Here is a 25,883-nt window from a genome sequence, read left to right as displayed (position 1 = left end):
GTGATAGTCCGCAATGTCCAAATTATGTCCAATTCATCCAGGGAAACTCAAGCAGTCAAGCACTTTATCACGAAAGGTCAATTGCTACGCGCGCCCAGCCCTAATCAGCTTAAAAGTTTTTTGTCTTCTTTATTTCGCGCGAAAAGGTCAAGGATCCACCACACAATTGCAAAACATTAGGTACTTAAATCAACGCAGTAACGGTAATATTATCTAGTTGAAAATTCGGAAAGGTGCGCTAAATTTTAATTAGAAAAGCTGCGTGCGAGAATATAGCGCGCGGTTGTCGTGGTGGTGTGTCCTCCGCGATTCTATTTGCAATGCAGAAGATCAAGATTACACGGTCGGCACACGCGCGTTTTCACGCAACAAACGGCGGCGAAACTTTTCGATTCTTAACGAGCGCACGACGCGCGGTTGGGAAAACTGTGTCACATAAAACATTCAGAACGCAACGCCAACGGCTTTATGTACCTACGTCAACACGCCAACGAGACAGCCGGAACGCCTGATTATTCTCTATGCTAAAATACCTTCAGAAATTATTGTTTATGAAAATTAGCAAGAAAGGAAATAAAAAAAATGAAATATTTCATTTAAAAAATTATTATGTAACAAAAATTTTGTGAAAATATTTATAATCTGTCAGATGTGTGTAAACTTCAGTGTGTTCACCCCAAAAGTCTTACATCTGCCGTATAGTTTAGTATTCAAGACGTTAATTCGCTAAATATACCAATGTTTGCCTAAGATTAAATAAACAACCGTAAAACGACATTTGACTGAGAAATTTCATCTTTTCCCACATCCCACATCAATTTCATATCTTAAATGATAAAAAAAGTAAAAATTTAGTTAAAAATCTCAACTAACAAACCTTTTCCCACCCCTAGATTAAATTTTCGTTATCTGTGTGGCAAATCAACGCCTATAACTTTCATCCCTTATGCAGTATCAACCCTAAACGCAAATCTGCGCTAGCAAAAATGGTAGTTACCGTAGTTACCATACCTATGTACACAGCTGGATGCGAGATAGCAAAGGAAAGTCGCGGGGAACGCAAGAGAAACGACCGCACAACGTCGAGAGGTAAATCACAGCCTTCGCACCAACCCCCAACGCACACCTACATGTCCTTAAGTAGGTTTTACCTTCCAGGCTTCCCCGGAAAGGTCCCTGCTTTGCCTTCACTCTTCCACACCTGCACTGCTTGGCTGGAGCTCGGGTTATCCAGAGAATACTTCCCGAGCCCTCGTGCCCGTCGTTACCGCTGTTGCTATTAATCAATTAGCTCGCAAGCAGGAGCAGACCAAGCGATAAGTTAAATTTTGTGCGTGTGCGATGCGCATTCGGGAACGTTTTGTTCGATGAGTTGGAAATTAATGTGGAGAGAAAAAATCGAGGAAAAATGTCAAAAACATGGAATTTATGAAGATGAACATGAAACCATCCCGTAAATTTAGCGAGAAATTAATTGTAATTAAGATTTATTACAATTTACTTCTTTTGCGCCATAAAAAATCGTTTCTATGTCAGTCAAGAGTAAGATTTGAAACTGTAAAGTGCATTTTACATGTTTATACTATGCGCGAATGTATTTTCGGCATTTCGAGACACGAAGCGAAATAAAATTAAACGAGGTGAGTAAAAAAAGCACGTGTGGAGCGTAAACGACATGCGACATTGCCACAGAACCGACGGACGACGGTTTTAGATTTTTCGCTTCGATATAAATTCAGTATATACTCAAAATATTCAGAATATTACATTCACAGAATGAACGAGTGGCTATTTCAGTTTTACGCTGCGGTTTCGTTTTCGTGTGTTATGTTATGTTACACCTGTTTGGAGCGAACTACGAAAGTAAAAGCTACTGCGAAACGATTAACAGTGGTTAACCTAACATAACACAACATAACCTGATTTACGAGCTGCAATTATTAGTTTTTCTCTAGTTAAGCGTCAACAAGAAAAATATTGCTTAGATATTTTTAGATGTTTTAATATGAAATTGTGTTTGGAGCTAAATACGTCGGTGTTTATCTGGTGCATTTGAAAAGCTTAAAAATGCAATTGAAAAACGCAATGTGCAATGTGCGACGTCGTATACATACGTAGTTACGTGCATTGCATGCAATGGCAACGCAACTATTTGTAAACTTCGGAGCCGATCGAGCGAAATTATTGTGCAAACATGCAGTCAAGATAATATTTATAGTGGAATGCTCAATGTGCGCAATGTGCTCTGTACAATTGTGAACATTTCACCTTCTGGAATTTTAGTACAAACAATATATACGAAAAACTAAACAAAAAAAAAACGAAATTTTTTGTAGTTTTTGCGTGTTTTTCGATATAAATCAATCAAAATAACAAATTTGCGTAATAAATTACGTCAAATTAATGTTTTGTCTAAGGTTTAAAACGTGAATTTGATTAATTATTCAATTGCGAGGTGCGTAGCTTGCGGCCGAAAGTAAAATTAATTGATTTTCTAAATGAAGCCAAATGACCGACACCTGTTTTCCATTACCCCGGCTCACGTTTTCATAAATCTGACAAATAAAACTGCAATGCGACGAATATGAATAACAACAGAGCATATAAAACGCCATACATTCACAAGTACATCACCAACGTCAACAACAATAAACAATATACCAATTTAATTATTAAATCTAACGTGTATTCATAATAAAACACAAAATGTAAAAAATAAAATAAAATAGAACTGAAAATACTGATTGCCTTGTTCACATATGTCCTGAATGTCAATTTCGGTAAAATTCTGCATTTTCTGCAAGTCACATTTAATTAAAACCAAAGTGCAACGAAAGCATGACGCCCGATTCAATGCATATTTAATTTGCGTGCGTTTTAGTTTTTTTCGCTCTGCGCCAGTGCTTTAATTACTTTCCAACTTTACATCGTCGTTATTTTTTGTGATTTTCGTCTCCCTCTGGGGGGCAGCACGCGTAAGAACCCTATTATTATGGACCACTTTCAATTTGAATCCAGTCGTTAAAAAACTTTCACGAGACTCGCAAAAGTTTAAACTTTTTTTGTTTGATGGAAAAACTTTTAATTCAAATGTCGATTAAATATTTAAATTAATGCAGTGAATATTTATTGATTTTTTGAGTAAAAACAAAATTAATTTTTGAAATTACATCAAAATCATAAAATAATCAAAATATTTTCTTGCTTATATTTATTCACTGATTAATTGCCTTTTAAATGATATTTTGCTCAACGTTTTGTGAGTAAAAATGACGAAGTTATAAAACAAAAATGTACCTACAACATTAAAATAAACCACTTTTGACGACTTGTTTCTATTTATACAAAACCGAAATAATGCGTTGTAAATAATAAATATATCCGCGGCGTACACGTTACAACAATTAGCTAATTTAGCTAGTGCGGCCGATAACGCCGGCTGCCGCCGTCTGCCGCCACCTGGTTTGTTTAGAAAGGCAACTTAATAAGTTATTTAACTCGACGTGTACGCTGTACGTGCGAGATCTGATCGTCGATTATTTATTAGCATTTTCTACGCGTTCAAACACAACTTACGGTTTTATTCACCGAGAATTTTATCGCTGATGAATATTATTTCGGATCGTTGACAGACTTGACGTGCGCAACGCGTTTATTCAAATCGTATGCTAATTCCTGAACATTTCTATCAAAGTTGTTGCATTTTTCTGTTTCGTTTTTAAATTACCACGTGTTTTGTGCGGATTTCGTTGATGTGCTGGCAATAAAATAAATGCGGTCCACTTACCGTTTTGAATCCCCGATACATGATCCTTATCTCCTGCCGCGTGAACTTCGTCAGCCGACACAGATCCTCTAAAGCGACCGGTATCGGCTTAGGCACCCTGGACGGTTCCAACTCGTACACCATGTCCTCGACGGGACTGTCTGATGGCGTACCCATTTTGAATTGTTTTTGTTACGTATCTCACACTCACAAAACAAGCGCCGCACTCTTTCCCTGCTGGTCCTCAAGAGCTCCGAATAAAAATCACAACATTTTTGTTCGACATTTGTACACTTGTACAGCACACAGCACCTGATATCTGATCAAGGTCCAACGATAACCGGTTGTTTTTATCAACACCGTTTGCGTTTGTTGCAATGCGCGCAAGCCGAGTGGTGCGATTTTAATTGATGAGTTCCCGGATGAGAGTTTCAGTGATGATCCATCGCGGGCGGTTTTGTTTCGCGCCGGGGGCGGGCGTGCGTGGATGTGTGTGTGGGAGCGCGCGTGCGAGGCCAGCACACATGCAGACGGCGCGGTGGCGTGTCGTTCGCGCGATCCCTACCCGGATTCGACCCGGACTGTGGTCCTCCGCGAGCGGGCGGCCGCACATCCTCCCGACGACTTTCGGCCCGCAGCACTGGCGTTTTCGGCGCGCGCGCACAGACTCGTCGGGCCACGCGCTCGCGAATATTTCAATCACTACTTAACCCAACCATTAATATTCGCTTTGAAGAAGATATACTAAACAGAATTAACGCATACATTTGGCACATTTTATACATTTTATCACAAAAACAACTATTTACGCTAATTTTGTGATTTTTATAGTGCAAATAATATAACTCGTCTTTTCTAATAATTTTCGTATTGAGCTAACCGAAACTTTTATCATATGCAACCAAAAAAACACCAGATATTAATAAACCAATGTGTCAATGGTTTTACTACAAATTTCGCTAAAATAAATTTAATATTATCTAAAATTGACCAAAAACATTGCAATAGAAATGTTTATTATTCATTAATTTTACCAATCCACATCTCCTACTTCTTTTTCTTTTTAATTCCATCAAACTGCATACTCAACAATGGATTACTCTTTTTCATTTGGTGTTTAGCTGAGCTAAGATCACCTTTCACCGGATACGTACGCTTATTTTTCCTCGTTGTAATGCCAGCCAAGTTCTTCAATGTCGGAGGAATAATATACTCTGGCACATCAGTCAAATGTTGTTGCAAACGCACCGTATGCAATGCTTTGTCATGCCTTAACACAGTTAAATCATTCGGATTATCATTGAAATATGTTTTCAGCTTGGAACAATTGAAAATCTCCGTTTTGATCTCTTTTAAACGAGCTTCACGTACAGCAATACGTGTTACTGCTTTCCAGGCATCTTGGGCGCGATATTTGAATGCTTCGACTTCATCTAATTTAAATTGATAAGTCCTAGATTAAATACAAAAGAAAACAAACAATTAATTGGTGGAAATAAACGTTAATAGTACAAAATTACTTGAAAACGGACGATTCACTGTGGATCTTCTGCAGATGTTCGTCGACTTTGTCCAGATATTCTTTTTCAAGCAAATTTACAAAAGATAAAACACTTCCCTGATAAAAAAAATACATTTTATGATTTAGAATTTGTTTTTTTAAGTTAAAATTTACCTGATTTTTTCCACGTGCTGTCCGGCCAGCTCTATGCACATAGGAATCCACATCAAGTGGAAAATCAAAGTTGATAACATTCGATACACATTGAAAATCAATACCTCGCGAAACACCACTTTCTTTATCTTTACGACGTTTTGTCTTCGATAATTTACCTTTTTGTAACTGGCAACCCGGGTTGTTCCAGAGACTTCTCATCAGATGCCACAATAATATCATAAACACCCTGATTGAACTGATGTACAGAATGACAACGAATTGTCGCTGGTAGTTCGGAATTCAAAACACACGTTCGTATACCAAATTGTTCCAGATACAGTTTAAGTCTGTAAAATTACAATTAATAGCATTTTAAAATTATCCTAGCATGTATCACAACTTACTTGTAACATTTATCAACAGTATTAACAAAAATAATCGTTTTTCCTCGAATCAGATGCAATTTTAATAAAGAATAAATGATTGTAGCTTTATCCAATTCTTCAGCCATCAATAAATAATGACTCAGTTGTGAAGATGGTGCCAGATCCGGTTCTTCAAGTTTAAGAATAACTGGATTATTTAATACCAGACTTTTGAGGCTCTTTACATCTGGGCTGAGTGTAGCTGATGCAAGAATAGCCTGATAAATTTTAGGCAAAAAGTCCATGATTTCTTTGATTTCCTTTTCATAACCAAAAGAGAAAATTAAATCTGCTTCATCAATCACCATCAAATCCAATGATTCCTTAAGGTTTAAATTACCAGCTTTTAAATGTAACAAGGCTCTTGCTGGTGTGCTAACAACAATGTCAGGTTTCTCCACCAATAAAGGTTTTTGAGTTTTTAGGTCAACATTAGGAGCTATATCAATACATTTAACATCTCTTGAACAATTTGCTGTTAAATCTTTGATGACACTTGTTATTTGTTGGCATAATTCTTTACTGGGTGCTAGTAGAAGTGCTTTCACTTCTTGATGTTTGGCTGTTTGTTTTACCTGAATTATCTTCTGAATTACAGGAATTGAGAAGGCTGCTGTCTTTCCTGAACCAGTTCTTGCCCTTACCAACACATCCTTACCTTCCAGAAGTAAAGGAATTGCTTTTTCTTGGATTAATGTTGGTGATTGCCATCCCAACTTAGCAATAGCCTATGAAAATATTAATGTTTTATGTAATTTTATGTTTCAAAACATGAGGTTATAGGAAAATACCTTTAAAATACGATCGTCCAACTCCATCTCATGAAACTGCATGCTGGACTCTTCATTTTCTTCTTCCATTGTTATTAGAACACTTATAAAACAAAAACACGTTGGAAACACTGATAACCGTTCAAAACTGTTGTGGAATAACCTCTAAGGAATGAAACACATGTTTCGTTTTACGCGTAGTTTATTTCTAAACGGTACCGACAGCGACACCTACCGGAAAAAATATTAACTAATATAGTTTGAAGGTAACATTTAATCAAAAGTTGAAAATAACAATTTATACGCATTTTTAATCTCTTAACTTTATTTATTATAACATAATATGGGTTTAATGGCAGTATTTGTAAGCAACCCATGCGTTGAAACCATTTCCAGAGAGATGTTCGTGTTCAGCGAAAATCTTCAGAGCGCACTGAATATCATTGTTGATATCGTCGTCTCTCATGGAATCACAAGTTACACCGCAACCATTTCCTAAAAAACAACAAATATTAACGGTGAAACAACATAACAAACTTATAAATGTACAAAAAACATTAAATTTTTATTTTGTTCGTAATCATATCAAAATCAGTAACACATTGAGTCATTGAATCCATAAATAGAAATAAATAAACAAAACAACTTAAAATTGCTTACCAGGAGGAGAGCACCAGTAAATTTGACTGATCTGGAACAATCCATGATCACCAGTGTTTCCATTATAAGCCCCAGTATCGAAGTTGGATTCGTGTTCAACAACACAAGCCCAAGTATCCAGTTTATCACCAGAAACGCCATAAGATGCCAGAGCGTTCTTCAACTCCGAAACACTGACAATTCTAGCCTGGCTAGCAGCAGCCAACAGAAGGACACACGCCAAAAACTTGAACATTTTCGATGATTGTTTACTGTATAGTGAAAACAATTGGAACTGATGAAAATGAAACAATATCCCGGCTTTTATATGAATCCTGATCGATTTTCAATTGTATTTGTTTATAATTATCTGTTTGATATTGCGTGATAGTGCCTTGAAGTGTAAACACTTCACAGACTTAATAGGTGTCAATAATCTGATAATTTTATGGAATTTTATGAAGTATTCCCAGCGTGATGCACTAAAAAACATTACAAAACACTTTCTACATGATTGATTAAAGGGAAATACTCAATAATGACAATAATACTCATCCGATAGTTTCACAAAACTTAATCATTTGTATCTTAAGTACATAATGAGTAAGTATAAGTAAATAAGAAGCAAACACTTCATTGTGCAGTTATTTTTATTTAATTTTATTTTTTGCTACAACCACTAAATTCTACTTCCAGCACTACCTAAACTAAACCAATAACAAGACTAGATTAGAAAACTGATATAACTTTGATATAGGTGGGTGAAAAGGGTGCACATCGTTGCGAAGGTACACGGTGTGCTCACTGCTGCACCATTTGTTGCTGAGGTGGTAGAGGCGCATCATAACCAGAGTTCTGATCGCGTTCGAATGCGGCTTTCTGCAGGATGCGTTGATAAAGCGGTGATCTGGAGCGGGCAAGCCATAGCTCCAGACGTAGACTAGGGTCGAGCGCTAGGGGAAGGCCCCCAGCTGACAGGTCGCTACGTTTTCTCATGTAGTTGAAGCAGCAAGTCTTGAAGTTTCGCGTTCCGCACGCGTTCTCGCACTCCATGCCGCACGAACCGCACGAGCGCAGATCTCGTGAAGCAATCGCACCAGCAACTGACGGAGAAATAATACTAATATCATTAGAAAACGATGGAAATTGTGTTTTTGGGATGCTGGACAATTTTTTGTGCTTAAAATAGCAGAAAACATAGAAGAATATTCTTTAAAATGTAAAATTTCGTAAATAAAAAAAAATTGAAAATTGAAAATTCAAGTGTTTTGCCTGTTTTTACATAAATAAGTTAATTCACTTAAAATTCTGATGATTATTTCATGATAATGAATTAAATATTTTATCATATGTACGAAAATTATTTGATTAAGTGTCTAGATAGCAAAATTATAATTTTTTTCGTCAAAAATTCGATTTTTAACAAACTATAATAAAAATCACAATATTGCAATGCAATACTGAAGTGAGCAATAAAAAAATAAAGAAATGTTGCAAATAAACAACAAATCAAACACAAGAACCCAAAATAACCCAGCGAAATGACCACAATCACAAATTGATTAAACACTTGTGTGCGGAAAGCGTGGCAATACGAGCGACAGGATGCTTACCGACGACGAGAAGGACCACAAACAAAGTTCTCATTTTCGTTCTTCTTTGGCGCCGGACACTCGATGCAACACGTAGACTTGGCGGCGGCTCTTCGAAGGGGCTCTCTGCAGGACACCAGCACGATGCGGCGCTCTTTTATATCGCATCTTACGAAGATGATAATTGTGGTGGGGCGACAACCACGCACACACAATTTTCGCGGTATTTGGTGCGTAATCGTTTTTGATAAGCCGATCACATCACGCGTCGGCTTTTCAGCGCTCCAACTTTGATCGCATCGACGACGAAGAAAATTTGCGCACCGCTAGAAACTTTGATCGGCACTCGCCGTGAGCTCAGGACATTATGCACGTTTGTCCTGGATTGGATTTATTAGAAATGCATTAGGTGTCGTGATATCCAATAAAACATTTTAAAATATACAAAATTATCGAAGGCGAGAGAAGAAAAAGATTTTAGATCAAGTTTTTGGCGAGAATTAAAAAATATATAAAAATAAATAAAAATTAAGTAAAAACTTTTAAAATATCCAAAAAAACTTAACAGTTGATAGTACAATTAATGTACTTATAAAATTATTGCAAAAATATTTGCAATTATTTATTTTTGACAAAATAAAACCAAATTTATGAAGTTTTTAAATAAAATTCCGAATATTTTTTATTTTACGATTAATATTACGTCAGTGGGTTTGTTATGATCAGTTTGTGATGAAGTCACAGCCTACAGCAAGTGGATAATGAGTCTATAAATGTCATCAACAATTTATTGAACCCTTTACCGCTGTGTTTATTCTGTAGAATATATATATTCCCTCACTGACGCAGGAAATCCGTGTTTATTCAACGTTTCCAATATGAAAATGCAGCAAAAACATTGAAAACATGAATTTGGCTTGTAGCAGAGGATTATTAGTATTTATTTTGTCAAATGCCCAATTATGAATCATACTTAACACATCGTAAAACTAATTACAGAGATATAGTACGTATTTAAGTTGAAGTTTTGGTTAAATTGATAAGTATACACATTACAACACGATTATGATTTGTCTTAAAATGTAGGATTAATGTTTCGAATTGAAATACTCAAAAATCACGAAAGAAAAAGCAATAATATAAATATAACTTTGATGAGAATCAGAAGTGGAATGTGAGTCTCGATAATTCGATATGATACGGGGAATAAACTGGATATTGTGCTATTTGTTTGGGTAGAATTCTAGATGTAGCAGGGAGGAAGGGCGCAGGTGTTGGTCGCGCTGCGAGCAGGCGTCGCTAGATCCTCGTCGGCGCCCTCTAGCGATTCCTGTTTACGGCGTAGGAGTTCCATGTTTGCTTCCTGTATCGCCTCCCACAGTTTCGCTTCGGACATGATTTGCCGCGAGAGGTCCTCGACTGCAGGCTCAGCGCTCAGTTCCAGCAGGCTGCCGATTGTTTCGTCGTTATGTAAGGGTTCGCCTTGGAGGGGTAGTGCTGGCAGGTTTGATCGCTTTCTACCACAACCTAGGAATGGGTAATTTTTATTTTTTTGTGGGGGGCAAGTTGGTTTTTAATTTTTTTGTTGTTGTTTTTGGCAATTAATAGAAAATTTAATCTATATTGTATGTAAAGTATATAATATGATGTATAAAGTACTTTAGTCACGGTCTTGGCCATCCGTGTTTAAAGTATCACTTTTGTGTCTAAAACCTTGGAAAAATTGGCGAAAATTGTAGAAAAAAACATTTTGTTGACTAAAACTCATAAAATATAAAATAGTATCTAATAGTATAATTTCTAAACCTTAATTTGATACTAAATTTATCAAAATCGGTTAATTAGTGTCATAGTTATCTTAGAATGTGAACTTTATTTCAAAAACGACAAAATTTACCTGTAAAAGCATTGCAGAAAGGTCGTTTCTTTGGGTCTATCACGAGATCCTTTCCATTATACCCATTCAACTAAAACATGTCAAAACCCTAGGCCATAACCCACCAGAAAATTGTAATCATCCAGGTTTGATGTGCTTGCGACAATGACAAAATGACAAAACAATCACGCAATCCCGACGTGAATTATGATTTCGCGCAGCCCACGTTAAGAGCACCCAAAACCGCAATATTCAATTAACCACGTCAAGTGCGCCGTGTCCGGAGGGGTAGAAAAACAGCTTTTCATTATTCGCGCTCCAAGCAGGACTCGTTATCATTTGTCATAAACACAGCAATAACGACGCGCCGACGACAGAAAGCGCGACGTATGCATTATTACATTTTTTCGCCACCAACACCCAGCATTATCCCCACGGAGGTTAAAATTTTAAAACTCACCCTTTTCGGGAGGAACACACATTCTACGTTGATGACAAGCACCGTTACTGTGAGCATCATAAGGATGATCAGCGTCGATGACGAATTCATCTTTGATTTTATTCTGTGGAAGAGAGATTTGAGTGTAAAATTCTTTGCAAAAATACGGTGAGTGAATTGTTAAAAGGGAAATGATAAATGTGCTTCTAGCCGCTTTATTGCCATCCCCTGCGGTTGCTTACAATGAAATACTTTCGCCTACCCACAGTGCGCACATGTTCGCCTCGAGGGGGTGCGTTTTGCACGCTTATCAAACGATTATATTATTATAGACGACAATCGTGTTTTCACTAAATAAATAAACTAAATAATTTTAATTTTAATTTTTAAAGCCATAAACATGTTGTTTTTATCATTTTTATAATAAAACTTAATTAAGCGCAGTTTATTACTGTTAAATATAAAAAACCAAAAACTTACATTTTCAAACTTTTGATAATTCTAATCACTACACTCCCTACCCAGAAAAAATAAACACTACCCAAACACTGCCTCAAAAAGTTGATTTAATGGTTTCGTGTTGATCTTGGTATGCTTGCTATTAAAAGAGTGTGAATTGACTAAGTAAACGCCGTCGTCGCTTGGGTTTTATATATAAATGAAGCGTCGCGGCGTGTGCGCGCACTCCATCCGAGGGTGGCTGGCGGTGGATGGCGGCGATGAGGAATTATAAGCACACGCTTCTCGCCTACCGCCCCCGGGGCCCTGGGCAGTTAAGAGGCGCGATTGCAGCCGTAATCGGCGACGCCGTCGCGCGTAATCGATTCCGTTTCGGGATTAAACCTTTTTTCTTGTCCCTCACGCCGCAATCTCATTAACGCCCATCAATCACGTGTAATAGCCAGACTCACGACGCGCGACTCTCAATTACAGTTTTCTTGGAAGATTTTTTTGCCGATTTTTAATCAGAAATTTTGATTTTGTTTTCGTCAATGTGAGAAAAATAGCAATTTTCTTGTTTTTCTTTCGATTTTAATTTAGAAAACATAATTGTATAGTAAGTATCAAGTGGCTAAACGAGAGCTTTTGATTATCAACGTTTAACCACGTGATCATGGTTATTTTTACAACTTCAACTCTATTTTCACGTTTAGGTTTTTGTATTTAAACTTTTGTGTTGTAAATCTTCCAAATTCGCTCGCAGCGCTTGCTTTGACTGATAATGCGCAGGCGCACGCTCCACCCTGTGACTAAAGCCCGTGACTAAAGTATTTTAATCACAGCATTGACCGTCCTTGTTTAAAATACCACTTTTTATGTCCCAAAATCATAGAAAAACTCATTTCATTTTAAATAAATAAGTATTTCTTGTTAAATTCCCCAAAAAAAACTTTTTTACAAAAATTATTTTGTTTTTCTTGCAATCTACTTAATAATTCCTTCCTCCAATAACATTTTTGTTAATATTTTAAGGAAACCCTATTCACTTAAAGGGTGAAAGAGCGGCGTAAGCGTTTGAAGCGTTTATTAGCACGTTGGTCTTTGTGACACAGCGCTGCAGAGAATGGAGAGAGATAACAAGGGCTGGCAGGGTGGCGACGGTGGTGTTTGCGCGTTTGATGCGCTATCGTTCCATGGGAGTAATTCACGGGAATGCGCACCATTAGGCCGTGAGCCGCTTTCACCTCTAATTATTTCGTCAGCGTTCCGGGCACGTTAATTGCTCGCATTGCGTTCATTGTTTTCCTGTTAACTATGTAATCATCTATGGATTTATCGCTCAAGTCGTAAATGTTAATTTCAACACCAAATTGTATAGAAACTAAGAAATAAACAAAAAATTAATTAATTTAATTTTTTTGTCTGTGGAAGAATATCAGGAATAAAAATATTGAAAAATATTAACAACAAAGAATATATGTTGGTATTTTGTAAAAAACTACCCCTATTTTTTTAATTTGGACCTTTAAAGCTGCTTTTTCAGTTAGTTAAGCTTGTCCACCAATGTATCTCGTTAGTAACATTTAATTAAGAGGATTTACGTTTCATCTACGCATGTTTCAATCAAGGATCACAGATAATTATAACAGAAGCTTTAAAACGGTTTTAATTAACTATCATCCAAATAAGCTAGATGCTACACATTCACACAACTTAAACTAAAAAATAAAAACAAAATACATTTATTTTTACTTTTGATATTTTCAAGGGTTGAAAAGTTAACGGGTTGCACTCTAAGTTTAATAATCAGCGCCATCCCACACTCGACCTCATCATCATCGAGGGGAGTTATGAAATATGATGAGATTTAATATCGCGCACACCGAACGCTGGCTGGCCGCCCCATGAAGGGGTGCAGGCTGTGCAGGGTGCACATTCAGCGAAGGGTAGATACGCACGGGCGTAGGCGTACCTGCCGCTGCGCGATGAGCCGACAGACATGCGCAATTCATGCAGGGATGCCGCCGAAGGCGGAGCCACAGACACGCATACTCTCAACGACGGCGGCGGCGGCTGCGACGGCGGTGGTGGCGGCAGCTTGCCCGCCGCAAAATTACAAGATAATAAGCTTGTTACGCTAACGACTCACCGCAAACGAGCGCGGTCGACGCGAGACAACACTAGATGCCAAGAACCAAGAAAACGACCACAAACAACCTCTAAATGCCAAATACAGCTTTAAAAACAAACCTTAAAAACACCATTGAATACTTTTACATATTTTACTATAGTTTAATTTAATTCTACGTATTTTAAATTATTTTTTTTAGTTATACGCACAATTTAGGGATGAAAATAGTGCGCAATGAAGTAATTAAAATCTAGGGGTGTTTTTATAGCGTGAACGTGCAGCGACTTTTTTAAATCAGTAGATAATTTGAAAATTCTTGCACGTTTACCAGGAGATCCACGGATTGATTAATGATTTCATTATAACCCTACTTAATTATTGGTGTTTTAAGGATTTAATTTAGTTTTAATTAAATTTATCACAAATTTATCGCTCTATTCAATAATATCAATAAGTATTTGTAGAAATAATTAAAAACTTAACATATAAAAGTAAATCATTAATTTATATGTGTTTTTAATTATTTTTCCAAAAACTTTTTTGATTATTTTAATAATAGTTTAAAAAATTGCCGAAAAAAACTAAAAATTAAAAAATTTTGTTTAATTTGTTACCAAAAATTTGATATTTCTCCGTTTACTTTCTGAAAAACACGAGCCATGAGTGATAAAACGCTTGCGAATTGCGTTTTCGTACACTGCTGCCGAGCGGGGTGTGTCCGAATCCGCCGAATCCCAACCCCCTGGCGAGCGCAGCCTGCTCATCCTGCCGACACAGCGACGGTAGCGCCGAAGAGGCGCCCTCCGGTGTGCCGTTCGTGTGTTCGTGTTTACCTTGTTGCCTTCGCGTATGTCAGTTACATCACGCTCTCGCCCGCCGCTTCATTCACTAATACACCCACCACCTTTACGCGGTAATCGGCGTCCAATTAGCGAAAACTCATCGCGCATCTCGCAGTTCCATCTTGTCATCAATGCGTGCATCATCTACGCGTACTCTCACCCACAAAAAGTGTTTAAAAACAAAACTAAACCAACATTCAAACAAAATAAACCAAAAGTAAATTGTGTTGGATTAAATTTAACGTGTTTAAAATGTTACACCACTACAATTATTCCACATCATTGTCACACTTCTTAAGTTATCATCAGTTTGATGATCCGAATAATGATAATGACCAAACTTCAACTTGTGGTGACGATGAACGCAAAAACGCCAATCAACAGAATAAATCATTCACGATCGCAGCCATTTTGGGATTGAAAGGTGACCACCATCATCATCATCAAAGCCGACAACGTCAACAGGATGAAGATTTAAACGTGGTGAATCTGAGCGTGCATCCCGGAGGCGGCGGTCCGACGGCAAGCGGAAACAGCGCAAATGGCGTCGATAGCCGACGGATACAACTACCAAACGTACGAAATTCATTACCGTCGGTGGCCGTGACCAGTCACTTTGCTTCTGCTGGACACTCGAATCGTCATGCAGGTAATTTTAAACAAAACCCACAAGTAATTCAACACCTTCGCTATTTTATCCACATTTCTAATAGTAAGCATGCGTAACGTAAAGTTTTGTTTCATTTTTCTTGTTTTTCTTATAGTAAGAGGTCTCAAACACATGACTACTACAGTTGTTGGGAAGAAGAGCTGCAAGAGCAAGCGTGTACGTACAATATTCACACCTGAACAATTAGAACGCTTGGAGGCTGAGTTCGAAAGACAACAGTATATGGTCGGGCCGGAAAGATTATACCTGGCCCACACACTGCAATTAACCGAGGCGCAAGTAAAAGTCTGGTTCCAAAATCGCAGGATAAAATGGCGTAAGCATCACTTAGAACTTACCCATCAGCGGCTCGCTGTGCTCAAGCAGCAGCAGATCCTCATGGAGGAATCCCACCTGCCGGACGTTCAGGATACGAATAGTTCTAGTTCTGAAACTTAAATGTCAAATGCTACAAAGTTGTAAATACCGATAATGTTTTAGTTACTTACCACATGCACCATTTTAAAAACACAATTTTAACCTTAAAACCTAACCACAAATTTGAATGTTTGTGGTGGTATGTAATTTAATACTTTATTTCACTCTTAGCACACGAATAAAGAGATTTGTAGACAATGTAAGGCAACTAGTGGCAATTTTTGATTCAATCTACGACGAGCACTATCTTAATGTATGAAACTGTATAAAACTTTGAAAATCAAGTGTTTATTTATGTTCCATGTTATTTTTTGTGATATATATTGTATAAGCATAAATAAAGTAACAATTTCTTATAAAATTACAAGTTTTTTAGTAGAAATAAAAAATAATTCAATTTTTTACTATTTCCACGGTTTTGAGTGGCACTTTAAGCACGGGGGGCCAAAACCGTGACTAAAGGCCGTGACTAAAGTACTAAATTAATATTTTACCAAATTCTAAAAATAGAACTGTCAAAAACCTTTAATTATTGATAAATTTCAAGAAATTGCAAAACAAATTTTTGTCTGACAAAATTTTCTACCCGATATTCTGCACTTGCAGTCACCCAAATTAATTCCGTTGATGATTCCAAATATTTTCCTTTTTTCCTGTTTTTGGATTGATTTAACGATTGAAAATTGAGCAATCGACAGTGCGGTTGATGATTGACTAAAATTGCACTCAATTGCATAAAGAAATTTATTGATTCCCATCCAACGCAGACAGATAAATCACCATTAGCAACACTAATATTTGCATTTGTATTTCAATTAAACCGCGCGCGGTTTTGCGCCGAAATGCAAAACGCAAAATGCTAATTACATTGCAATCAAATTAAAGTTGCAAATGAGGTTGTTTGCGTGATTCATTAAACGGCGATTCCATTTGAAGCGTGATTATTTCGGGTGCTAGTTTTAGCCCGGGGCCAAAATTCAATTAAACCGAATCATAATGTTAGATTAGTCTCATTATTTCAAATTAATATTACTTATATTTATGAAATAAAACAAAATTTTACCCTAAATATTAAAATTTTATGCTTTTAATTAAATTTATCTGTTTATTTTGTAAATAATGGACAATTGACCTATGTTTACAATAATCATAGTGAACTTTTGTGACTAATTATGCGTGTCGGTGTCCGCCGTCCTGCAAGGGCGCCATTTCAATTCAACGCACAATATTATCACAAGTGGATCAGTTTCGGTGCTTGACTCGCTAGCAAATCCACCGTCACGGTATCTATGCACATTAGACACTATTCATATTCATCCCTTATACCTTGAACATATATACAGGGTGTTGTATATATTTTTTCAACATTTAATTAATTTAAATCTATTACTTTCTTTGGTGAATACGTAATCCATGTTATTTTTTATAAATATAAAAATATTTATTGATTAAAATTACAACGTGATTATGAACTGTTTATGAAGATGCCCTCTGGGCGAAACATGTTAAACTCAACAAAAAAACCTGTAAATCCAAAAATCACGTTGTAATTTTAATCAATAAATATTTTTATATTTATAAAAATAATTTAAAACTTAATTTTTGATTTTTTTCAAATTTTTTCATAGAAAATTAATTTTATTTTGCTAAATTATTGTGTAATGTTGTTAATTTGTAAACACACGGTATAAATGTGACAAAATGATATTAACATAGTCAAACATGTCACGCATGGTTAGGGGAAGCGACTTCGGGGTGGTCGGGATGGTTGGTGAATCTCGGTATTGTGCTACCCTTGTGTCACTCATCGAGATAGACATGTACACCATTCATTATACACGTGTACATTTTCCATAGGGTGTAATTATAAGTAAAACCCTCTTTAAAATAAAAATTTGTCATAAAAACCATGAAAATCCCTTCTTTTAAATTGTTTCACCTGATTATTTTAACCTTAAATTTGGTTTAAAAATGTATGCAACCCTTTGTACATTATGCATCCTACAGCTTTTCATATACATGTTGATATATGACAGTTTATATCGAGAAAAGCGCGAAGGTTTTGCGTTTCGCAAGCATTGGCAACAGCAACAGAGGCGGTTGGTGGGTAATGCGACCCCGGTCATAGGGATGCGTGGCGGTGGTGGTGGTGGTGGTAGCGTTGTGTGTGCACAAGCTTGCGTTGTTATGAAAACAATATGAATTCCGACCGCATTTTTCCGCAATCCGTTTGATGTGTAATTACTTTTTTAAGCGTTACGAGTCGGGGCGTGTAGCTCTCTGCTTTTATTTGATTCTGGTATTTATTTATTGCTTCTCGGAATACATACGTTGCACGCAAAATGAGCGAAAACGCTTTCGTATGATACACGCATACAGTATCATCCAAAAATCACCCTCAAAAGTCTCAAACAAACAAAACTTAAACTTGACTAACTAAACTTTAAAAATATAACCTAGAAATCAATTCTAACAATTGTCATAATAATTATACGTTATTATTAGACGTAAAATAAGGTTATGTTGATTTAAGAATAAGATTGAAATAGTTTCTGTGCGTTTGGTATAAAGACAATGATAACAAAGTTTGTGTGTGGAGATTTTTTGTGATATACGTTTCGTGCGCTTCATATTTTCCGCATTCGAAACACCGAAATCGTAAAAACGATCCACTCGTCCAGTTTTCAAGTGCATGCACGAGAGATGGTTTTATTTTATCTGCGCAAATGGCCGATGAAAATTGCTGGGTCTTTGTTACGGAACACTAGACAACTAGCATAACGCGATTACATTTTTTTTCAGAGGGCGCGTTGAAATTGAAACGAAAATATACAAACAAAATACAAAACGAAACACAAACGTTGCAAATGCAATCAAAATTCTATTACGTATAGTACTACATACGTAATATTTTATTATTTTATATGACAATATTCAGGAATTTATTAAAAAATGAATAAAAACCAACTGCACTTGATTCATTTTGTTTCGATTGGAATTTAAACAAAATTTTCTAGGTTTTTGTATTTAAACCTTTGTATTTTAAATCTTCGAAATTTGCGCAGGCGCAAGCTCCACCCCGTGACTAAAACCCGTGACTAAAGTACTTTAGTGATAGTATTGGCCATCCGTGTATAAAATACCACTATTTGTATCTCAAAACCGTGGAAAAACTAAATATTTTAAGGCAAAAGTAGAAAAATAGAATTTTGTATTAAAAACAAGATGGCAACCTTAAAACCATTTAATTTGACATTAGTCTTGATTTAATTCACCGAAAATGAAACATGTAATTGTGCCAAACATCAATCGTTTTACTGTGTCCTTGAGTGTCGCACGGCGTCCTGTCACGTGCAGTCGATCCTAATCGCGGATATTAGAATTGAATATCTTCAACACTTCAACGCGCTTGAACGATACAACTCGTTGCACTTCTTCTCACTTCTCCTCTCGTTTTAATAGACTTTTTCTTCACATTTACAGCGCCAAAGACTAATAAGCATGAGCTAGTATGTGTGCAATAACAGGACATGCTGCTTGTTAACTAGGAAGAGGGACAATATGTCACTGCGAATGCGATTAATACAAGTTATACAGAAAGAGAAGGAGGGTGCCACTTGTTATCGTAAAAGATTATTGCCGCGTTACACGTATTAGATCAACAAGAGACAATAAAAACGGTGCAGGGGTTGACAAATAAAATAGTCATTCGCTTCGCTTCTTCGGGCTGCCGGCTGGGGGTTTTTATTAAAAGTCAAGCGTGCGCATATTCCTGGAGTCGCATGCCATCGTTCATGCTCTCCCCCCGCCGCTTGCTGCCGCTGCCGCCTCCGCATTGTCGGCGGACGCCGAATTCCGCAGCTTCGGCTCCGCCCGAGGGACATTCACTCGCCCTCTATGATCCCCCTTAATACCCCGATAACAGCGTCTCTTTATCCACTCTTCTTATTTAAAGCAATTTATGTCTTTTCGTCAGATTTATTGTTATTACGCTAGAGCTACATATGCTCTCCACCACATACAATGAAAAACCTTTGAAATACCAAAACAACCTTTATATCGCATTCATAATATTTATAGTTGCTTCCTGCATAGTAAGCTCTTAAGTTATAAATCAATTTTTGTGCACAAATCAAAATATACATTAATTTTGAGGTTAGAATAGCTCTGAATATATTCTAACCTTAATTTAATTTGTTTTAGGTTTGCGTACATGTGGTTGCCTACGGTTTTATTTCATACACGCAACACACACAACTAAATCTTTGTCTACTTTGAGCTTGAAAGAGCTTTCCGGAAGTTTGTGCCGCAGTGCATAACTGTAAACCAACATTCTTTCCGCTTTCCGGCCGTAATTACCAACAATGAAGATTTAATTAGCAACGTTTTTCTATTTTTCGCAAAGCATCCGCCAGAGAATTAAGTTTAACCAACATGACATGAAAAACGCTGCAATAACGATTAAATTCTGCTCCTAGTTGAGCCGACAATTAATTATGAAAATTTAATTAAGATTTGAGTGCAGTACAAAAAGCGCAAGCGACGGGCGCGCGCTGTTATTATAATCATTTTGTAAACTCCGCTCGCTCCGTCGATCTCGTTGATTCTTTCAAGCATGTTCTTCGTCTCCATTGTTTAAAAACATCTTGCAGCGGCGTGTGCGCTGGCTTGCGATCAATGTTATTAAAGCGGCGAGTAATTAATTTCGTCCCAAAGCCGGGGCTTTAGATTGGTGAAGGCGTCGGGGCGCCGAAGCGCCAGAGATATTATGAGTAAATTACCAATAAACTTGCTACACTGGTACCGATGTGATGATGCTGCCCCAGGGCTAAATTAGCGTGGAGGTCTGCCCCCAAAACACCCCAACGACGATCGATATGCCAAGTGGGGAAGATTTAGTTTTGGGGGGCACGGCTAAATATGATTATGTCGTCGAAAGTTTCGAGCGGATAAAGCCGCCCAGAGTAACCTATTGAAATTCCTGCTCAAGGGTAGCAAGTATTAAGTTTCAAGTTGCAAAATCTGCGCTGGAAGCAAGGTATTCATGGTAATAATGATAAATTAATTGATAGAGGTGAGTTAGGTTATGTTCATATCATAATACGTATTACCTAACCTCAATTTTGGGCTATTTTTGATTTTTTAAATATTTTAGTATGAAAAATGAATAATAAGTTGATTTTTATGTTTTTTTTTATTCGGGAGCTTTGGAATTGTCTGTGTGAGCTCAAATAAGCCGTGCACGGTCTTTATAGATGCCGTGTTCGTGTATATCCATCTTCATTCGATAACCTGCGTTGGAGCGTGCCCTGCGTCTCCCTTTCGAGCGCGCACAACCCTCGCGGCTTGCCCGCCCCAAAAGCGCCCGTGGAATGCGAGGTATTTCAATTAATCCGCGAATCAAAAGAGACGAGCGTCGCTTTATGCCGCCGACCTACCCTCCCCCGCTCAGCCGCCGCCGGTAGATGCGCCATTCTGCCAGCAGCCGGCTAATATCGCAATAGCGCGGGGGCGATTATCCGTGCCGTGCCGTATAGCATTATGCACGCCCGCCGCCGCCGCCGCGACGCTAATTTGCGTGCTTATTAGCCTCGTTCGGCGGCGCACAGCGCTCAGAGGCTATACCTTTGCCGGGGCGCATTTTTCCCGGCTCGCAACGATGCTCAACTTTTAACTTTTCCGCGCCGAGTAACTTCGGGAGCGCTGAGTTTGCGTTTTTATTGCTTTCGCGGCGAGCGCTTTTTTTGCGCATATTAAATTAAGTACCAGACTATTTCTTTATTAAAAAATTACTCGCTTAGATTTAAACGGCGCCAAATTTATTATACCTCACCCTAGGAAATAAAATTATTCAAAAATAAACCAAAATTTCAATTAAAAACATTTTACAGTATTTAAATTTAATAAAATATAATTTTTCTTCATACTGTGTCAAAATTTAAATGAAAAAAAAGTTAAAATTAACAGTTACCAATAAAGTTATGTAAATTAAGTGCATATTTAAAGGTCTAAATTAATTCAAAATTTTATTTGACGCGTTGGATGCATTGAATGCATTTTTATCTGGTCGTGTGCATCGCATTGGATTCAAAAGAAGCGTTGACGTGTGAAATAAGTCACCGCAATTCTTCGAGTGCACTCATATGAATTACAAACGATTGAAATTAAATTTTAATAAATTCATAACTCATATGTTCATTTTATTCCACGATCATAACCCTCGCTAATAAGTACCAGAAAGGGATAATCTACACTTTTAAAGTTTGAGGGGTGCTACAACCCCTTGAATAAAAAATAGGGTGTAATCCGTACTTTAGTGAGATGTTACGTTAACGAATAAGCAAACAAATCATTATCATTGTTAATATTATTATTATTTTAGTGTATGAAATGATGATAGATTTATTAATTTTCACAAATGTAACAATTTATTAGTGCTTTGCGCTACCGACAGGAATGAAAACAAAACGCCATGAATGAGAATGCGATTTGCGAAATTTCATTTAGTAGCAGCAATGAAATGGCGGAGAGCGAAATAATGAGAAAGCAATAAAAGCACCAGCAACCATCATCCAGGCACCAACCGTTAATAATTTAATTAGCCATTTATGTTTTGGTTTAATATGAACAGTACAAATGATTACACGCTGCAAGTGGCGCGACGCGGCGCATTAGAAAACACTCGGGGATAAACGTCCGTGGCCTATATTTCCATTCTTTATTCTTCAACTTATAGATCAAATGATAATCCAACAATTCTTTTTTGTGAAAAATTGTAAATGTTACGCAATATGTAACTATACCCAATCAGTGTTCTGATTAGTTTATTTCAATTTATGTTGTTATTATATTTTAATTAATTAATTCCTTTTTAGGATTTAATAACTGCCAGGTAGTATTATACATAGTAATTATTTGCTTACTATATGTTAATCTATGCAATAATATACTATGTAGTACAAGTGTAAACAATGAAAAAAGTCAAAAACAAATACAAGTTTAAATAACCTTACCAACGATCTTTTGCTCTTGGTGCCCGGATCAAGGATATATGCTGAAGAGCAAAATCCAGCAGCGAACGGATGATGGTTGGTCAAATGTTTTGCACTTCGCGATCATTGTTATCATAATTTACAACCGTGTATTAATACGCGACAAATAACGCTTTGTATTATCATGGCAGCACAGAATCGATCTATTGTAAATTGGACTGTCATTGATTGCAATATCTGTTGCACATGGTAACATTTATCATTTTAATGCAAAAGTGCAGCGCAGTGACATCTATGGATGATTTAGCAAGGCACAAATAGTGGTATCAGTGTGCTGGGTGTTATAGGTAGGGAGCTTACCTAATAATATACCTAATCAATCTTATCTTTAGGAAGCGTTAAGTTTTCATAGCCAAAAACACTATTTCTAAGGCGTACGTTATTGTCAGGCATCAATAATAATATTTTTAATAAGTGCACAGCATTTTCAAATGTAAATCTGAGTTGGTATCCTAGATGTCGCTGTAAATGTAGAAATTATTAAATTTTTAAGTGAATTTCTTGAAACGAAAGTTAATTCGACTATTTTACGATTGTATAGGTAATTTATGCAATTATTCTTTAATTTACTTATAAATTAATTTGATTTACTGCATACTCAGACAGGAAGGACTCGAATTCAAGAAATTCACAATTCACAACTTCAATTAATAATCAATATTTATTAACATTAAATAGAAAACAACCAGCAATTATACCTGATGTTCTTCAAATACCAATATAAACATACCAGCACATACAATTAAAAACCTGGTATTATTTTGCCCTTCTTGGCCGCTTTCTTTAATTTGTTTGTTTTCTTCGTTTTCTTTCTTTTGTCAATATTTTCCTGTCTCTTCTTTTGCCTCTCATCCTTTGCATGTTTAACACCTTCAATCCTCTTGTCCCATTTCTTCTTGCTGGCCTTCTTCATCTGCTCATTTTTCTTTAGAGACTTTTTCAACAGAACTTCATCATCTTTGATTTTCTCACCCTCAGCTTTTGCAATTGCATTTTTCCATGCAGTCTTGTCCTTGATCATCTTTGCCTTTTCCACTTCACCTTCAGCCTCCAACTTCTGAAGTTTCTCTTTTTGTTTATGCAGATTTTCAAGAATTTTCTTAGGGTCCTTCTCTTGTTTTTGTCATTCTTGGTTTTGCCTAGTCCAGAGAAATCAAACTTTGAGAAGACCATCTTACCCTCACTGTTGAAAATAGGTTTTGTAGATGCTTTAACTTCAACATTGTCACTGACTGGTTGTTCCTGCTTTGTTTCTAACAACTTTTGTGCCCTTAACTGTTTTTTCTGTGCATTTCTTTCTTCCCTCTTTGATTTCCTCTTTACTTGATTCTTAAGGTCTTTCTTCTTTAGCTTCTCCTTGAATGTCTGTTTCTTTTTACTCTGAATAGCCTCTAATCTCTGTTGAAGCTCTGAAATTGATGTGGCTCTAGATGTTTTTGTACCCTGTAGATTAGGCTTCTTTCTCGGTACACCATCTTCTTCATCTTCTTCATCTTCAAACTCCTCTTCAGCTAAAATGTTAAAATATTGTAAAGTGTTGCCAATTTCACAAAATGATACATACCACATCTATCCGGAAAAGCAATTATTGAAAATAACTGAGTTATATACTTATTTGCGGCAAGTAAACTAGCTTCAATAGATTTAAATGGTTGCTCTGCAGGTATTTCTTCTTTGCTTAATTGCATTTTATATGTTTTACAAATATCTGATGAAAACAACAGTTGCTTTTAACCTCACACATGCACGTACGCACGTGGAAATGATTCAAGTTGTGTGGGTTGTTATTGGTGAAGCAGCAAAACAGCTGACAAGGATACTTCTAGAAAAGGACGCAAACACTCAAAACACTCAAATGTATTCCTATAATGTATTCCAGTGAACTTTAAACAAGAATATTAAAGTGACTTCCAAATAATTTGATAATTATGGCAACTGCAGCAGCAAATTTTTACCTAACATCTGAAGCTCAACCATCTATATTCGAGATAATCGCCCAGCACAATTTAAATAGCACCTTACAACCTGCATTGGAAAAGCTTGCATTATTCTTATCCAATTGTAACAAGAAATACCTGCACTGGACAGTTCAACATTATGATGAGACATTTCTTGTGGTAAATGGGCTTTTACAGTTGTATTATCTCAGAAAACATGATGCATCATTTGCTGAGCACTTTTATGGCCTAAGAAGACAGCGAGTTGATGGTTATGAAGTATCAACTTTACAGAAACACTTCTCTTGGTTTTATCTTGTGATTGTCCCTTATTTTTACAAGAAGTTTAAAGGAAAAGTTGCAGATTACCAAATTTTAGAAGCTGACCAATTGCTACTTGATGTAAGAATATTATATTGATGATAGTTTACACAATAACTTAACTAAAATTGCAGGATCCATACAGAAACATCAAGAAAGCATTAGTATACTTACACAATGGCATTGAAATTACATGGGGCAGTTGGATTCTAGTGAATTACATTCGCTACATGTCAAATAAGGCAGATTCCCAGTTACCCAGCCTTCAGCTACTCAATTTAAAGCTGATCTATGCAACAAATGAAGATGATCAGCATTTTTGGACATCCTTAGTTAAAGGAGAACTAAGTTTGGGTGATATTGGCGCTGGATTGGTCAAAAATACAGTTCAATCTTTGCTTGAAATATCAGCATTTTTCGTTCAGTTTCTACAGGCATGGAATTCTGAAAGAATGAATTTTAGTATGACATCACTTCCAGTTGTCCGCGCACCACCTGTATGTTATTACATTATTTTATTCTCTTAAGTATTTTATTATATAAATGTTATTAATGTTTTAGGAGGATGTTAAATCAAAGAATTACAAAGGCAAATGTCCGATATGTTTGCTGCGCTGGAAGATGCCAACAGTCGTTCCAATTTCCGGATATGTATTTTGTATGTCATGCATCTACAATCATCTGCGAGAGACGGGCAAATGCCCGGTCACACAGCTACCCTGCAAGCCTCTAGATATTATTAGATTGTATCAGTAGATTCTTTTTGTATGTATTTAATAGATTTTATACTTGTTGAAGTTTGAAATTGAATTTCTCTTAATTCAACTCCTGTTTTCCTCAAAATATGTAATACATTATTAGTAGTATTCAGAGTGAAGAACAAACGTAGGCTGCAAATATCATCAATC

General features: G+C 36.7%; 7 protein-coding genes across 9 annotated transcripts in view; 2 read left to right on the top strand and 5 right to left on the bottom strand.

Moving 5' to 3' along the window:
- LOC135790331 (Kv channel-interacting protein 1) overlaps positions 1-4,474 on the bottom strand; it is a 28,694-nt gene extending 24,220 nt beyond the window's left edge. The window contains exon 1 of the mRNA XM_065300526.1: positions 3,788-4,474. Within this exon, the coding sequence (XP_065156598.1) occupies positions 3,788-3,943 (156 nt within the window). The 5' untranslated portion in view covers positions 3,944-4,474. The remainder of the gene's footprint in view (positions 1-3,787) is intronic.
- A 291-nt stretch (positions 4,475-4,765) lies between these two features.
- Positions 4,766-6,826, bottom strand: LOC135790330 (probable ATP-dependent RNA helicase DDX56). The gene is given in 6 exon segments (XM_065300524.1): positions 4,766-5,219; positions 5,287-5,384; positions 5,442-5,597; positions 5,599-5,770; positions 5,828-6,576; positions 6,640-6,826. Coding segments are annotated over 6 exon segments (1,650 nt in total). The 5' UTR covers positions 6,709-6,826; the 3' UTR covers positions 4,766-4,813.
- An 83-nt stretch (positions 6,827-6,909) lies between these two features.
- On the bottom strand, positions 6,910-7,564 carry LOC135790332 (lysozyme B-like). The gene is made up of 2 exons (XM_065300527.1): positions 7,279-7,564; positions 6,910-7,113 (listed from the first exon to the last, which is right to left on the bottom strand). The coding sequence occupies exons 1-2, from the start codon at positions 7,511-7,513 to the stop codon at positions 6,968-6,970; spliced, it is 381 nt and encodes a 126-aa protein (XP_065156599.1). The 5' UTR covers positions 7,514-7,564; the 3' UTR covers positions 6,910-6,967.
- Positions 7,565-9,760: 2,196 nt separating this feature from the next.
- Positions 9,761-22,878, bottom strand: CCAP (Crustacean cardioactive peptide). Of its 3 annotated transcripts, none has more exons than XM_065301015.1 (4): positions 22,679-22,878; positions 11,186-11,288; positions 10,747-10,816; positions 9,761-10,376 (listed from the first exon to the last, which is right to left on the bottom strand). In XM_065301015.1, exons 2-4 carry the CDS (start codon positions 11,273-11,275, stop codon positions 10,093-10,095), a joined length of 444 nt encoding a protein of 147 aa, XP_065157087.1. In that variant the 5' UTR covers positions 11,276-11,288; positions 22,679-22,878; the 3' UTR covers positions 9,761-10,092. The 3 variants fall into 3 exon arrangements, with proteins under 3 accessions (XP_065157087.1, XP_065157086.1, XP_065157085.1); XM_065301014.1 differs by lacking the exon at positions 22,679-22,878 and adding an exon at positions 15,587-15,673; XM_065301013.1 differs by lacking the exon at positions 22,679-22,878 and adding an exon at positions 11,645-11,813.
- On the top strand, positions 14,497-16,026 carry LOC135790743 (homeobox protein not2-like). The gene is made up of 2 exons (XM_065301011.1): positions 14,497-15,227; positions 15,343-16,026. The coding sequence occupies exons 1-2, from the start codon at positions 14,831-14,833 to the stop codon at positions 15,684-15,686; spliced, it is 741 nt and encodes a 246-aa protein (XP_065157083.1). The 5' UTR covers positions 14,497-14,830; the 3' UTR covers positions 15,687-16,026.
- A 481-nt stretch (positions 22,879-23,359) lies between the features above and the next one.
- Positions 23,360-24,488, bottom strand: LOC135790742 (surfeit locus protein 6 homolog). Its single transcript, XM_065301010.1, is given in 3 exon segments — positions 23,360-23,831; positions 23,834-24,228; positions 24,282-24,488. Coding segments are annotated over 3 exon segments (891 nt in total). The 5' UTR covers positions 24,406-24,488; the 3' UTR covers positions 23,360-23,459.
- A 157-nt stretch (positions 24,489-24,645) lies between these two features.
- Positions 24,646-25,780, top strand: Pex12 (peroxin 12). Its single transcript, XM_065301009.1, has 3 exons — positions 24,646-25,056; positions 25,110-25,472; positions 25,537-25,780. Exons 1-3 carry the CDS (start codon positions 24,646-24,648, stop codon positions 25,729-25,731), a joined length of 969 nt encoding a protein of 322 aa, XP_065157081.1. The 3' UTR covers positions 25,732-25,780.
- Positions 25,781-25,883: the final 103 nt, after the last annotated feature.

This window comes from Atheta coriaria, unplaced genomic scaffold (genome assembly GCF_025399875.1).
Source record: "Atheta coriaria isolate IRGN ID8LTWV9N9 unplaced genomic scaffold, Caltech_Dcor_3.1 hic_scaffold_4_pilon, whole genome shotgun sequence".
Taxonomy (NCBI): domain Eukaryota; kingdom Metazoa; phylum Arthropoda; class Insecta; order Coleoptera; family Staphylinidae; genus Dalotia; species Dalotia coriaria.
Note: the sequence above shows the minus strand (reverse complement) of the source record. Positions and strands in the feature narration are given on the sequence as shown.